We start from the raw sequence: 14,577 nt of genomic DNA, 5'->3' as shown, positions 1-14,577 counted from the left end.
CGCATACTACCACCATCGAAAAGAAAAGTACATCAGTCCTCTATTTTGATACCATTACGTGGCTACAAGGGGCAGGCGCAATAATGATCATAAGAGAGTTTCATCTTACAAACATGATTGATTTACAGAACATGCACTAGAGAACGACTGCCGATGCAGAGAAGAAAGGCAGCAGGTACTGGTGAAGGAGAAGAAAAGAAAAGAATTAATTGCCTTAATTTGTGCACTTGAACTTCGTCCTCAGGCTATGGGGACAAAAGCCACTCAGCTAAAAATTTAAATTCTCAATCATCAGCATATTCAGCTCCAACACAATCATTAGCATATTCAACTCCATCAGCACAATCATTAGCATATTCAACTCCCTCCATCAACACAATCATCTATTCGTCTATTAATATTTACTTGATACATTTAAAATACTTTTGCATAATACGCTTCTCTCCCTTTTTCCTCTTCCCAAAAACGCCTCATTTGAACCAAAAATACATCAATTTAAGTAACTATAATTTAATTAATTAATTAATTAGGGCTTGCTTGATTTATAACACGTGAGCTCTATTTCTCGCTGCCACCTCTCCCTCCACTCTTTTTTTATTTCATTTTCATTCATTTTATAAGCTGTGCTTTTTTCCCTCTCATACTCCCCGTCTCTCTGCACCCATCTTATCACTCACTTTCTTTTTTTTATGATTCATTCTCTCTGCACCATCGATACCCTGTGTTTACTCGCCTCTCTCCTTATCTCAGTATCTGATAACTCCAAATATTTATCATCGCGAACAAAGGGGATAAGGATGCAAACGCGCTCCCATTCCATGGCGTTTTGCTGTGGAGTGCCCGTTTAAACCGCGCCCCCCACAGAATGTGTTGTCTTGTTTTGACCTTCCTTGACTGTGAGCAGGATGTATGTCAAGATCTGATAGCTCTCGTGTGGCCCGCGTGCTTGTTACATCCGCAGACTGAGACGTGCAACGCGCCCCCATTCCATGGCGTTTTGCTGTGGAGTGCCCGTTTAAACCGCGCCCCCCACAGAATGTGTTGTCTTGTTTTGACCTTCCTTGACTGTGAGCAGGATGTATGTCAAGATCTGATAGCTCTCGTGTGGCCCGCGTGCTTGTTGACGCTCAACTTTGTGAACCTTTGCGAGCCAACATTAACACCTGTTTTGTTCCAATTTCATGAGCCCTTCCTTTATTGTTCATCATCATTTGACATACATCTTGTGCAACAGTCCAGATGTGAATAAATAACAACGGAAGCTGTGCTTCTAATTGTTTCACATGTCTAACACCCTTAATTCTACTCTTTTTTTTTTTTCTGATATCCTAAAAAGTAGCCCATTATGGACACCACAAACCATATCAGAGGCGAGAGAAATGACGGAGGTAATAGAATGAAGGCAGTTACGGAACAGGATATATCTTGGATGGAAGGGAGCAGTGACAAATCCCCTACAGCATTTTTTGACAAGTTTGGTATCTTCAGCTGTGAGGAAGGCCACCGTAGATATGCCACAGCTATCCGCCGTTCTGAGATATGCGAGCAGGAGAGAATGTTCTTGATCAGCAACTTTGAAGTATGGAAGAATTCAGAAAGCCCCATCTACTGGGAGCGTAGGAATACAAAGGCGATTGCGAACAAATTTGCATGGAAAACAGCAGGCAACATGATCAGAGGCTCTGAGCCGTTCGTGGAGAACATTATTATCGAAAACGCCAATGAACAGAGACAGTGCTTGTCTGTACCCTCCGATGTAATACATGTCCCCAACACACCTCATCAAGTATTCGACACATCGCATCTTACTCCAAGCACTAAGTCTACAGGCAAGGACCATACGAAGAGGACGATGAATACAACGATGAGAGCTGCTCCAATGAAGAGAATAAGACTCCAAGACCCTTGGCATGACTTGGCAGATGCCGCCCTTCATCTGGTAAGTTATTCTTGAGCACACCTACAGAGTTATTACTGTATATGGCTATTTGGATGTATTAATGCTATCTTATTGTATTCTTTAGTACAAAGGTCATGCCGTCGATCTTCCCTCAGAGGAAGCCAAGGACACTGAGAAGGATCATGAACGCCAAAAACTATATGGATTGGCATGGCGGCATCTTAGAGATGCCAAAAAAGCCTTGGAACAACAAAATAAAGACAAGGAAGCACGCCTTCATTTCCGTGATGCTTTCGTTGCATTGTCTGGAGTCTTCAATTTGTACTCGCCAATAGCAAGAAAAGCATTGACCTATGCTGATCGTGTGGATGCCAAAAGTCTTTGTTTGATACCAGAGTTGGAGCACAGGGACAAGGAGCTTACGAAGTTGCTGAACTCTCTAAAGACTACAAAAACAAAGAAATTGATCTCAGTCCTGGAGGATATATACTCATTCCTCAGTTCTAAGCCCAAATTCAGGCTCTTCCTACTTGTGCTAAGGAACATGTGGGTTGCACCTGATTTAATAAAATATTCTCTAGAAGAATTACTGTATCTCTAAGACACTAATGTTATCTCATTTTAAATATTAGCATTGAGAACATCCTCAACCCACACCATGGCGATAATAGGCCCTCAGAGGCAGATGCATTGTTGATCTGGGGCTCCATTCTCAAAGATGGGAGGCCAAAGGGGACGCCATTTACATTCTGTCTGTAAGTTATAGTAATTTACCAGGATAGGAATTCTGTGATTTCTTGCTTTATTTCTGACTTCTGTGGATGTACACTGCTCTATTCTTCCAATAGCGGTGATCAGGCAAGTCTTGATACTCGTGTGTCAAAGAGTAAGTTGGCATGTGCTTTAAATACAGGTTGTAGTGCGCGCAAGTGTGACTGTACTCTCTCGATTGGAAAAGTTCAGTTTGGGAACGCTGAAACAAAAAGGGCATCGACTCCACCTGATGCGGTTAAAATTCAGCTGCGAAAGAACATCAAGATTGCGCGGTCTGTTATGCTTGAGTTGAGTAGATTTGGCCTTGATAGTCCTCCCCAGCTCTCTCTCCATGGTAAATATACCGTAAATATAGCGCACGTTCGCCAGAAGAGTAAATACATAATATCTAACATGGGATCGCTTTCATACATGGATGTAGGTCTCCAGGCTGATGTTTTTCGAGTGGTACCATGGAAAGGAGTGTTTGTTGCAGCGCCAGCATGTGACCCCATTGTACTGCCAACAATGGAAGCAACCTGGAACCTCTTCATCGAAAACACTGCCTTCCGTCTGAAGAATCTACTTGTAAGAACTAATTATGTGGTTATCAAAGCGTATTGAATAGTATACATTCTTACCTGAGGCTAAAATCCGATATACTGCACATAGGAGTACTATCACAACTATGCAGTGGATGCAAAAGAGAAGATTGATCTCTTCAATTATACTCAGAAGACAATTGGACAGGAAGAAGAAGGGGAAGATGAAGGAGAAGGAAAAGGAGAGGCGGTGGTGGGTGATGAGGTTGAGCTTATCGACTGGAGCGACGTCATATTCCACACACCTACAAAACCAAGAGCTAAAAGATCAATAGTCGGTGTAATTAAGCCAGACAATCGCCGCTTCGAGCAGAAACTACAGGAGGCAATAACCGAGCTTGAGGATGATAACCTTGACAATGAGGATAATGATCTTGACAACGAGGACAATGATCTTGACAACGAGGACAATGATCTTGACAATGAGGACGAAGATTAGGAGCCCTACTAAAAAAATATAAATAAAATAAAAAAGGAAAGCTTTACGATGCCTGTTGGAAGCGGGACTATCATCTTATCATATTCTAGAGAGTACTACAAAGCAAATACATAAGTCCATGCAGGTTTCAGGTAATCGCCATGGATACGACAAAAGCAGCGTGAACGACAAATGTCCTAGCAGTATCTTCCAAAACCTGGCTAAACACGCAATAGAAAATGATTTTTTACTAATTAATTTTTACTGATTTTTTCCCACAAACTCATAGGCAGATCAAATCCAGTTTTCTGTGCTCCCTGCTTGCAGAAATCAACCGCTTATTACATACTAAGGAAGGAAAAAAATCAGTAGAAAAAGATCAGCAGACACCATATATCAAGCTATATCATCACGATGCGCCATGTCCACCATTTACTTGCTTCCACTCTTTTAGTGCATCTAGCACCATTTACCATTTTAATTTTTTACCCTGCCTAAAGAAAAACAAAACACCTCTCCGGACCCTTTTTTGCTAGAGGTATGTTGCCGAATCCATACAGATATAAAAAGATCGTATTGATTTAAGTATCAAGTGTCCAGTATGGCATTCTAGTACTGCGCGTACCAAAATAACAAAAATGGTATCATGAAAGAAGATTTAATATCACTTTCCATGGGTTTTGTGCGGGTCAGTTTTTGTGTTAGTATATATCACTTGCACCTTTATTTAGCACTTGCATATTTATTTATGTATATCAACTCTTATGTTAGTATCACCTGCATCTTTGTTTATGAATGTCTAGCATCACTTCATAAAAAAAAAGGGCACTCGGGACGAGGGTGAAATTAATATTAATATGCATTTACGGGATCCATCTCTACAATGCTCCCAGAGTGCCTGAGTTACTCCATATACGTATACCCGCGTTCTCAAGAACCATAGAGAGCAGATACTCTATACGACAGGTTTTGTGAAGAGGGATGGTGAGTTTGGATACTTTGCAGCTGTGGAAGGGGATTGTATAATAGTTGACGAGTGTCCTTACCTTTTGTCCAGGACAAATGCGGCTTAGAGCTCGCTTTAGAGCTAAAATATTTTATTTTCTTGAAAATTTCCTCACCAATAAAAGATCAAAGTACTATTTCCCCCACCATTTCTACTAAAATAAAATCTAAGTAATCTAGAAAAACCATACCCCCAGTAGTGAAGTTCACCAGAACTGCTTCAAAGCACCTGAAGCCCTCAGAAACGATGTAGAATATAATAATAAACATCTCTAGTGGCCTATTTCATGCTTTGAGTAAAAAACTAATAAGTTTTAGTACTGAGGATGTTTAATGAAGACGCGTTTAGACAAAGATTTGGCAACAGATCACATAGGTTATTATCTAGTTTTTACTTGAAATTGAACAGAATCTGCAAAAGATTTCCAAAACTCTTCAAACTTTCTAAATAAATAGAGCTATAAACATGGATTAAGGACCGTTGGGTTTCTCTGAGTGTTTGCCATGGGTAGACAGAGTCATCATATATCCAAATATCAACAGGTCTTCAAAAAATGATGTTTTTTTAGCTTTACGCTTATAAAACTCGATGGATACAAGCCGGATCTCACAAAACCAGACCTCGTATTATAGTTATGGGCAGTGGCTACCATCAGTAGCGCGAGCTATGGGAAAAAGCGATGTATGAGAGTGCAGTGTATATTCTAACACTGAAAAATACTGATTGAAAGACGGATTAATTTTGATAAAACACAAAATACCCCATAAATAAGCATCAGTTCCATTCCTAGCCTTTCAGAATTGGAGAAAAGCTCCTCCAGGGCCCCATGAAAGTGTCTTTATTATCATTAGCAGACATGGGCTAAAATGATATTGGTTCTATAGTATTAAGCGTCTTTGATAAAGACAGGGCCTTTTTTTTTACACAGGGATAGAGCGGTAAACCTTATTCTATTTTTAAATTCTACAAGTGTAAGCTTTTTTTTTTTTTTTTTTTTTAATTCAACGACAAACACGACATATCTACGTCTAGTAACGTTGTCTTGGCCGCTTATTCTCAAGTCCCTGTCCCTCTCGCCGGGGAAACACTGCCTCGAAACGCTCTAGTACAGCCTACAGGTCCCTTTCAATTTGCTTTCTTTGTGGAAAGTCAGCATTTTTATCCCTGAGTTCTTCTAAGAGCGTCAAACGTTGAATATAAATTGCAATATGGTCAACGTCAGGAGTTGGATTAGCAGAATGCTCCTCCTCAAGAGGCTCAAGCATCCCCGGCTGGAACTTGGACTCATGCTCCCATTGATCAACACGAAAGAATGTCACTGGATGATATTCTAGCTGAGCCAAAGCGATATGTTTACAACAAGTGTGGTTCATGAAGAAATAGTGACAGGAGCACGACATGATATGCCCAGTGGGAGATCTTGAAAAGTCAACTTTGATCTCATAAGAAGCCCCCTTCGTGGTGAATGACTCCACCAGCAGTGTATCACTTCCCGTTTGCCAAATAAAAAGACCTTCAAACCCTCTCGAATTTCAAGTCTCTATATGTTCGCGCGCACGCGTAGCGAAGATTTTTGCTCCACATCCTTGTTTAATTCCTGGAGCACGATTTCTAGTCTTGCCAGTGACACCTCCTTGAACTCTATCTTTTCTTATGCGCTTCTTGCCAGCACATTGGCATTCATAGGAAAGGCGATACTGATTGTCAACTTTGTAATCGTATTTTTTTGCCAACACAAAGTTGGTGGAGATAGGCCTTTGATGCTTCAGGAGCCAAGCATCGAAACGCTCAGGTTGAATGTAGAATTCTACTCTCGAGGTGTTCAAAACTTTGAACCGAGATTCAGGTTCAATTTTATAGTGCTTTGCAGATAAAAGAATCTCAGGATCATCACACAAAACCCCTCTCATTTTATCAATAACAATATTATTGAGACCATTTTCAATACGCGTCTTTAAAGGCTACAATTGACGCATAGGTATCCTGTTGAGTTATTACTTTATTATTATGCAACGGGCTAGACTTTATTGAATATAGCATTATAGCACTGACCTCAAAATTATATGCAGGACCAACTTGATCATCCCTCTCCCTTCCTGGAGCTCGACGGGCCTAAGGCTTCTCTCTGTAACATAATATTGGTTAGATTTCAGCAGATCGCTATTGATTCAAAAATTATTCGCGTTAGAAACACTATTTCTTCTAGTCCGCTGATCAGTATTTTTTCAATTTGATCGGCGGCAAGGACATCGTTGATTGTGACATCGGCAATGTCTACTTGCTCTTGAATTGGGAGGCCGTTGGATGTGTCCATGGTGAGAAGAATGCGCGAGACAAAGGGATGGAGCAAAATACTGTTTACGTTTGTGGTTGGAGGAAAAGAGACACTTGTTTATGTATTTATTCCGATATAATAAATAAAAATGCTACGTCACTCTCTTGGAAGCCAAATTGATTGCATCCCAGCGTCCGTGACATAAGGGTTCTCATAGTTGGCCACCATTCCCGTGACATGCATCCAAAGAATGGCAAAAAAATCAGTATGCACTGAATAAATACTAAAATCTGCAACTTTAGTACTCAACTTATTAGACAGTATGTCATACTGTCTATTTTCTATGAGTGTACAGATTCTAGAATTTCAGGACAGTAAAACTACGTTGCAGATTGATTGGATATGGCAGTCGGAGGAAAATGATGTATCAGATACCGTCAAAACAACACGAAAAATAACTGACCTTTTCCCTTCAGGCAGCAGCGAGCTTGTAGTCACCGACAACAATGCGGTTGAAAGTTTACTGGAGCGCTCTCTCCCAAAAATCTATTGGTTATGACAATATATGAAGGAGTGCTTTGTAGACAATTCTTTCATTCTCATCCCGCCCACATCAAATCATAAATCAATGAAATAAAGTAAATTTATGCGATATAATAATAAAATATGCAACATTAATATTGTATTAGTACAACGCCAGTCTGATCCACACAGATCTCTTTGTTTTACTGTTCCAGTCCATGTGCGAAAACATTAATACTCAGTTGTCGTTTACTGCCACCACCATAGACTAAGTTTTCTTCCAAGTTGCCGTCATGAAGCAAAGTATTAATTTTCTTAATGAGGCAAGAGCCGACTGTGGCCATGCGAAATACTTGAGATTCATACAGTGGCTTCCAAATTTGTCCAAATGTTCCACGCTCATGTTTTCCGTCTTGATTAGAATAATAGCGATGGTTGCTTGCACTTTTATTTTTATCAGAGTAAACAAGTATGCCAATGATACGTGGACTGGTTCAGTTTAAAATATCTCTAGTCTCATTCACCATGGTTTTTCATTGACAAAAGTATTTAATCTCATTTGGACAATTATACACTATCATGCAAAACTGATTCAATAATTCATTCCCATGTGCATTTCTTTTTTTCATTCCTCGAAACCGTATATGCATACAACACTCATACTTTGGTTTAATAAAGCTCCCGTCTTCTTCTACGTCATAGTGATGCGTTGTGACATTAGCTTGTCTCATTTGAATAGCTAATGACTTTTTTGTTCATTCAGGTCATTGAATCAGTTTCACATGTGCCCATTCGGTGGCCAAAGATCTTTATTCTTTTGTGAGCCATAACCTTACATCAATAAGTAGTATTCCAACCATGGGCATCACTGACAGCTTGGAGTCTCTTATGGATACCTATGATGAGTTTGCGGCAGAAGTCCACTGGGATCCTGTACCATTCAACCGATATTCGCTCCCATAGTTCATCACAGCTCTTAGCTCGCTCGGGATACCTAGAGAGCCTCCTATCCAATTCTGCCCACATGTGTTCAATAGGGTTGAGGTCAGGGGATTGTGCTGGCCACTCTAGAAGTGTACCTTCCTCTTCTGTCAGATGTACTGACTCCAAATACTTCCTAACAATCTTCGCCGTGTGCTTCGAGTCATTGTCGTGCTGAAAGACGATATCGCTTTTAGTTAGGCCCCAGTCATCAAGCGACATCTGTAGATCCTCCTGGAGTAGTTTGATGTAAACTTGTGCGCCCATATTATTGTCAATCTTTGCAATGTATCCAGGTCCGTACCATGAGAAGCATGACCACACTTTAACATTACCACCCCCAAACTTGACAGTGCCTTGCACCGACCTGCGAGTGAGGCGTCCCGGATTGTCGTCCCAGATCCACTGCACGCCATCAGAGCAGATTCGGTTTATTTTCGATTCATCTGACCAAATAACCTTTTTCCAATCTTCCAGAGTCCATTCCTTATACTAATTGATAAAATGCAAACGAGCTTTAATATGCCGTCGACGTAAAGCTGGCTTATGTACACGCCTCTTTGCTGTCAATCCTAACTCCTTGAGCCGTCGTCTAACGGTGGTCTCAGAAACAGTCGCTGGTATGAGCTGGTTGGCTCTGACGGTGGCCTCAACTGCAGACTTGAGTGTACCTCGTTTCATGTTCACCTTAAGATACTGCATGATACCTCTAGGTACTTTCCTTGGTCGACCGCCTTTATTGACTGGCATGTACTCCTTATTATGTGCATAGATCCTGGTGGCCGTCGCTATTGATATACCAACACTAGCAGCAGTTTCTCTAGTAGACATGCCTCCCATCATTAACCTCCTGGCTTCGTTGACTTTCCTTTGTGGAGTGGGTCTCATATTCTGTGAAGGTATAGTTAAGAGAGAGTTAAGCAAGTGTTCATAAAAGAAAGAGAGAAAAGTCCTTTTTTTACTGGCATTAAATGACGTCCAAAAGTTGTCATGGGCAACATTTTAGACCACATGTGAAACTGATTCAATGACCTGAATGAACAAAAAAGTCATTAGCTATTCAAATGAGACAAGCTAATGTCACAACGCATCACTATGACGTAGAAGAAGACGGGAGCTTTATTAAACCAAAGTATGAGTGTTGTATGCATATACGGTTTCGAGGAATGAAAAAAAGAAATGCACATGGGAATGAATTATTGAATCAGTTTTGCATGATAGTGTATCTCCAAGACATTAGGGCCTGCCAGGAGTAAAAGTAGAGCTGGTCGGCCAGGGAAGTTCGATTACCGGAATGCATATTATATTCGATTGTTGCTTCACCGTGGTGTAGTCTCATCAGCTGTCCATGCTACCAGACTCTATAACGATGAGAACGAAGATCCGGTGTCAGCTAATACGGTGCGTCGGGCGCTGAGAGATATAGGCATGGAAGCTAAAAAAGCCGTCAAGAAGCCTAGGTTAACAAAACGTCAAAAGAAAGCTCGACTGGACTTTGCTCTCCAGCACAAAGACTGGACCGAAGCTGATTGGAAGCGAGTAATTTGGTTCGATGAGTCCAAAATTTGTAGGATATCTTCTGATGGCATGCGCTATGTTTGGGTGGAAACAAATAAAGAACCAAAGGTGAAGGCGGCCGATATTGACCCAAAGTTAGTTTCGCCCACAGTCAAACATGGTGGTGGTTCGATCATGGTTTGGGGCTGCATGACGTGGGATGGGCCAGGCTACTTGGCCAAGATCGACTCCACGCTGGACTCCGAGCTGTATATTCGTATCCTCCAGGACGAGTTATTGAATACTGTGGATTGGTACAACATTGATCCAGAGCAATTTATCTTCCAACAAGACAATGATTCTAAGCATACGGCTAAGAGAGTCACAACCTACCTTGCCTCTATTGGATTGACAAGAGCGTCAGGTAGAATACTGACATGGCCTGCCAATTCACCAGACCTAAACCCTATTGAGCACTTGTGGGATCATTTAAAAAAAAAAATTCGCGAACATGGGACCATTCCAGAAGGCATGCTGGAACTCTGGGAAAGAGTGAGCCAGATATGGGAGGAGGAGACACCGAAGGAGGTCTGCCGCAATCTGATAAGAAGTATGCCTGAGCGGATGTTAGCAGTCATAAGGGCGAAAGGGGGCAATACGAGGTTTTGATAGGTGGAAAAAAACGATGGTTAAAAAATTGTCCAAATGAGAGGAAAATTTCAAAGTAGTGAAAAGCTATCAGAAATAAGCAGGATGTCACGAACAGCAAGCAATGTCTAGCTCATGAATTGATGAATGACTTTTGTCTGATTCGAATCTGAAAAAGATCACGTGTGCTTGATTAATTTGTTCCGCTCATTTCCTTCACTCATTCCTCCATGCATAGTTTGCCTGTCAAGCCAAGTCGCGTCTCCTAGTTTTCTAGCTTCGTGAATAGCTCCGAGGATTCTAGAAGAGCTATAAACCAATAACCAAGGCTTATAGTGCCAAGGAACCTTGAAATAAGATTGCACCAGATATCTTCCTCGGATCCTGTGTATTAAGTTAACTCAACACTTGAAGTTCCGCATATGGTAAAAGTCCTTAGGAAATATTTGAGTAAGCTTTATTTAGAGTTCTTGAAGCGCGTCTCCGCTTCAGTCAAACAAGTATAAATATGATAGATTTGTAACATAGTAAACCTCAGTCTGCAATAAAACTATTCTTGAATCTCCTAAGTTCATTCTTGTTCCTAAATCACTTACCTTCTCTTGCAATCGTCCTGTCAATCCTTGACACTGGGACCTTTTCTGCTCCCTCACCGGCGGCGTCAACGGAATTGACCACTAACTCTACTTCGTCCCCACTGATAAAGCAAACTCCATAATCCTCTGTAGTATTCAGGATCTTCTTGAAATGCTTCACTCCGACGAGGCGAACGTCTGTACGGTTCTTGGCCTCATGTTCTGCAGAGGTTGAGATCAGATGATCTTTTTCTTTTTCTGTAGATTCCCCATTTTTTGTCTCCTCATTTGCTTTCACCATTTCTACTTGCTCCATTCCATCGCTCTTCACATTTCCCATTGTTGCTTCCTCGCCCTCTCTTACTGTCGTATTCCACAATTCGTCTGTGCCTGCCACTGTCTCTGCGACATTTTTTATGACGTCTCCTTCCATTGTCCTTTCTGCAGTTTCCTTAACGCTCTTATTGTCGCTCGCCCCGGTAGATTCAATATTTGAAGCCAGCTGGCCATTATTTTCCTCCCTTACGCTGCGTATCGCCTGCCAACCTTTTCGACCTTGCCATTTGTATATTCCAGTACGCCAATTTACCTGCGGGTTCCACTTCCGCAGCCAGGGTTGCCCTAGGATGATATCGTATCTCAAATTATCAACGACGACTCCCGTTTCTCTCATTACCTCGTCGCCCATACTGAGAGCAAGAGTAGCCGTGGTTGACGAGACAGAGCTTTGGCCACGGGCCATCAGGATCCTGACTGGTTTAGGTAAGGGTAGTAAACGGTAGTCTTCCTTCTTGAGATCCCTTATGAATTCAGAGCAGACGAAGTTACCGGAAGCACCGGAGTCGATCAGCACGCGTGCCCCTAAGGTTCCGACCTTTGCGCGTACTTCGTGCACCGGCCGGTTCAACTCTTTATAATTTTCTGGGGTATTGCCATTCTTTAGGTGATAGGACTGTAAAATATACGATGAAGAATTGCGACCTTTATTGCCAGGGCAGTACTCTATTCTATGTCCAGGGATCCCACAGCCGTAGCATCGCGGCTTACTTCTATCTGGACAGTTTGCCTTGATATGGCCGTTCTTGCCGCAGTGGAAGCACTTTCGACCCTCACTATGCTGGCGAGTCTGCATGGCCGCAACCTCAAGCTCTTCCTCCGTGAAACGCTGCCGGACATGGTCCAAATCCATGGACATGTCTGGCGCACTTGGCACACTGGACCTGGGGGCGCCGGCATTAGTACTAGCGAAGGACTGCGACCTAAACCCAAGGTTACGACTGCCATGGACTGGGTTTCCCCCCGCATGGCCACTGGTGAGGGATCTGAAGGCCGACAGGTCTTGATCCTTCAAGGCAATCTTGTGAGTGAAGGTCTCGAGCGAATCCTCAGGCCTCATGATATCAACAAGTTTGTTTCGGATATATTGTGGGAGTTTTCTGGCTAACTCCAACTTCTTGTCCATTGTAGACTTGTCATGGATTTTGTTGGCTAACGCTACGTATCTGCTCATGAAGCTGATTAGGGCCTCGTCTTTCTCCATCTTTAGCCCGTCTAACTGGGCCCTCAGGTTCTGTGAAAGATGGGTCTGCGTCCATCTCTTAACGAAGTCTTCCTTGAACGCATCCCAACCGATGTCTTCGCCCTTGTCATCGATATATTGGAGGGCCCACGACAGAGCACCTCCCTTGAGGATGGTGACAAAACTGGGAACTTTCTTGTTGTCCGGCCACGTCTGACTCCGGAACTGCAGCTCGATGAACTTGAGCCAAGCATCAAGGTCGAAGGCGACTTCGTGCCCCGAGAAAGTAGAGGTCTGAGCGGCAAACTGCGGGGCTGGCCTGTGAGGGTCCAGCCATCGGCTTACTGCCGGGGGCGCTGGTGCTGAGGCCAATTGATTATTGGCGAACTCGAGCTGCCTAGTGAGCTCCTCGACTCTTCGCGCGAGCTCCTCACTCGAGGCCTGCTGCAACTGTTGCTGACGCTGTGCAAATATCTCTGCTGCGTCCATTTCTGCCGTGGTATAACTTGCTTCCGATTCTGTATCACTTGGTGGGCTAAAAACCACCATAAACTATTTGTAAACTGTGTAACCGAATTACGGACAAATAACTGTGGACAAATAAAACTGTTGACAAATAAAAACTGTGCGACCAAAAAAAAACTGTGGACTGATCGTTGATTATTGGGCTCGTTAAGACCGTGGTGCCTTTGCTACCATTGAAAAAATCACTGTCTTAAGAACCGGGGGGTTATACTGAGATGCCCTTAAAAACCGCAACGAGACGCAAATACATAGAACACACTGAAGTGTTGTACCAAGATAAAGGTCTTTATTAGTTTATGATACATATAATACTATACAAGTAACTAGTGCTGAGATCAATGAGGTTGCATACCTGAAGTGTTGTACCAAGATAAAGGTAAGGAACACTTCAGGGACGGAGAGTCCACTATTTATTATAGCGGGGAGGATCGGGTGGCTGAGCTCACGTCCAGGCAGGACGGGGTGGGTTTGAGGGTACCACTATAGGTATACCTCTGGTCCTACCTACCATGACGTCACTTGTTATAGGACGTGAGCTTAAGTTGCCTCGATTTAGGACACAACACAAATAAGACAGCCCGGTTAGCTCAATCGGTAGAGCGTAAGACTCTTAATCTTAAGGTTGTGGGTTCGACCCCCACATTGGGCGAAATATATTGGATTAATCTATTTGGCAGCTCATTGCCAAATATAGTAATTTTTGCCTCTATTTGGCAGCCTACTTCTGGGGGCTGCCACTTAACTTCGCACTCTTGGGTGGCAGCTGGGCTGCCAAATACAGTACTTTTTTTTTTTTTTTTTTTTTGATAACAAGAACCCCAGAACCAATGCCAAATACATTAGACCGCAAAACAAAAGTGACCACGAAATGACTCCTCTCTCATTTTCCATGTCTCTCTTGTCCACATTCTACTTTGCTCATTCTCCTGATTACCATTGGCGAGGGCATTTGAAAAGGTCCACTGAAAGTGAAGTGGACTATTATAAAGACAATCGTTAACATAGAATATGTACTATGATTAATGCATAAAATGGCTATTTATTATCATTGCTTCTGCAGCGTTGGTGCTAATCCTGAACTGAAAGCAGAAGTCTATTCTAACATAATAGGAGGAACTAATTTATAAAAGGCACTGCACCATCCATGTGCTCGTTAAGTAATGGTATGATAATACCGGTATCATATACAGAAATAAAAGAAATAAAAATTGCGTTTACTCTAACACTCTTTTTTGGCCCGAAGTGAGTGAAATAACTCTGTGTACTCCCTTGAAATGCAAAGCTGCTTTCAGTTCAGGATTAGCACCAACGCTGCCATTTTATGCATTAATCTTAGTACATATTCTATGTTAACGA

General features: G+C 42.3%; 2 protein-coding genes and 1 non-coding gene across 3 annotated transcripts; 2 read left to right on the top strand and 1 right to left on the bottom strand.

Moving 5' to 3' along the window:
- Positions 1–1,166: 1,166 nt before the first annotated feature.
- BCR41DRAFT_92158 (hypothetical protein) lies at positions 1,167–4,075 on the top strand. The gene is made up of 7 exons (XM_022031084.1): positions 1,167–1,939; positions 2,025–2,446; positions 2,533–2,655; positions 2,749–3,008; positions 3,096–3,241; positions 3,326–3,825; positions 3,963–4,075. Exons 1-6 carry the CDS (start codon positions 1,346–1,348, stop codon positions 3,692–3,694), a joined length of 1,914 nt encoding a protein of 637 aa, XP_021880381.1. The 5' UTR covers positions 1,167–1,345; the 3' UTR covers positions 3,695–3,825; positions 3,963–4,075.
- Positions 4,076–5,723: 1,648 nt separating this feature from the next.
- Positions 5,724–6,993, bottom strand: BCR41DRAFT_387148 (hypothetical protein; the record flags this gene model as incomplete). Its single annotated transcript, XM_022027867.1, has 2 exons — positions 5,724–6,640; positions 6,874–6,993. 2 exons carry the CDS (start codon positions 6,991–6,993, stop codon positions 6,212–6,214), a joined length of 549 nt encoding a protein of 182 aa, XP_021880380.1. The 3' UTR covers positions 5,724–6,211.
- Positions 6,994–13,797: 6,804 nt separating this feature from the next.
- BCR41DRAFT_t89 lies at positions 13,798–13,870 on the top strand. The gene has a single exon. It is a non-coding gene; the product is annotated as a tRNA-Lys (tRNA).
- Positions 13,871–14,577: the final 707 nt, after the last annotated feature.

Source organism: Lobosporangium transversale (genome assembly GCF_002105155.1).
Source record: "Lobosporangium transversale strain NRRL 3116 chromosome Unknown BCR41scaffold_23, whole genome shotgun sequence".
NCBI classification, from domain to species: Eukaryota; Fungi; Mortierellomycota; class Mortierellomycetes; order Mortierellales; family Mortierellaceae; genus Lobosporangium; species Lobosporangium transversale.
The sequence above is the reverse complement of the archived record's forward strand: the minus strand, read 5'-3'. Positions and strand labels throughout refer to the sequence as shown.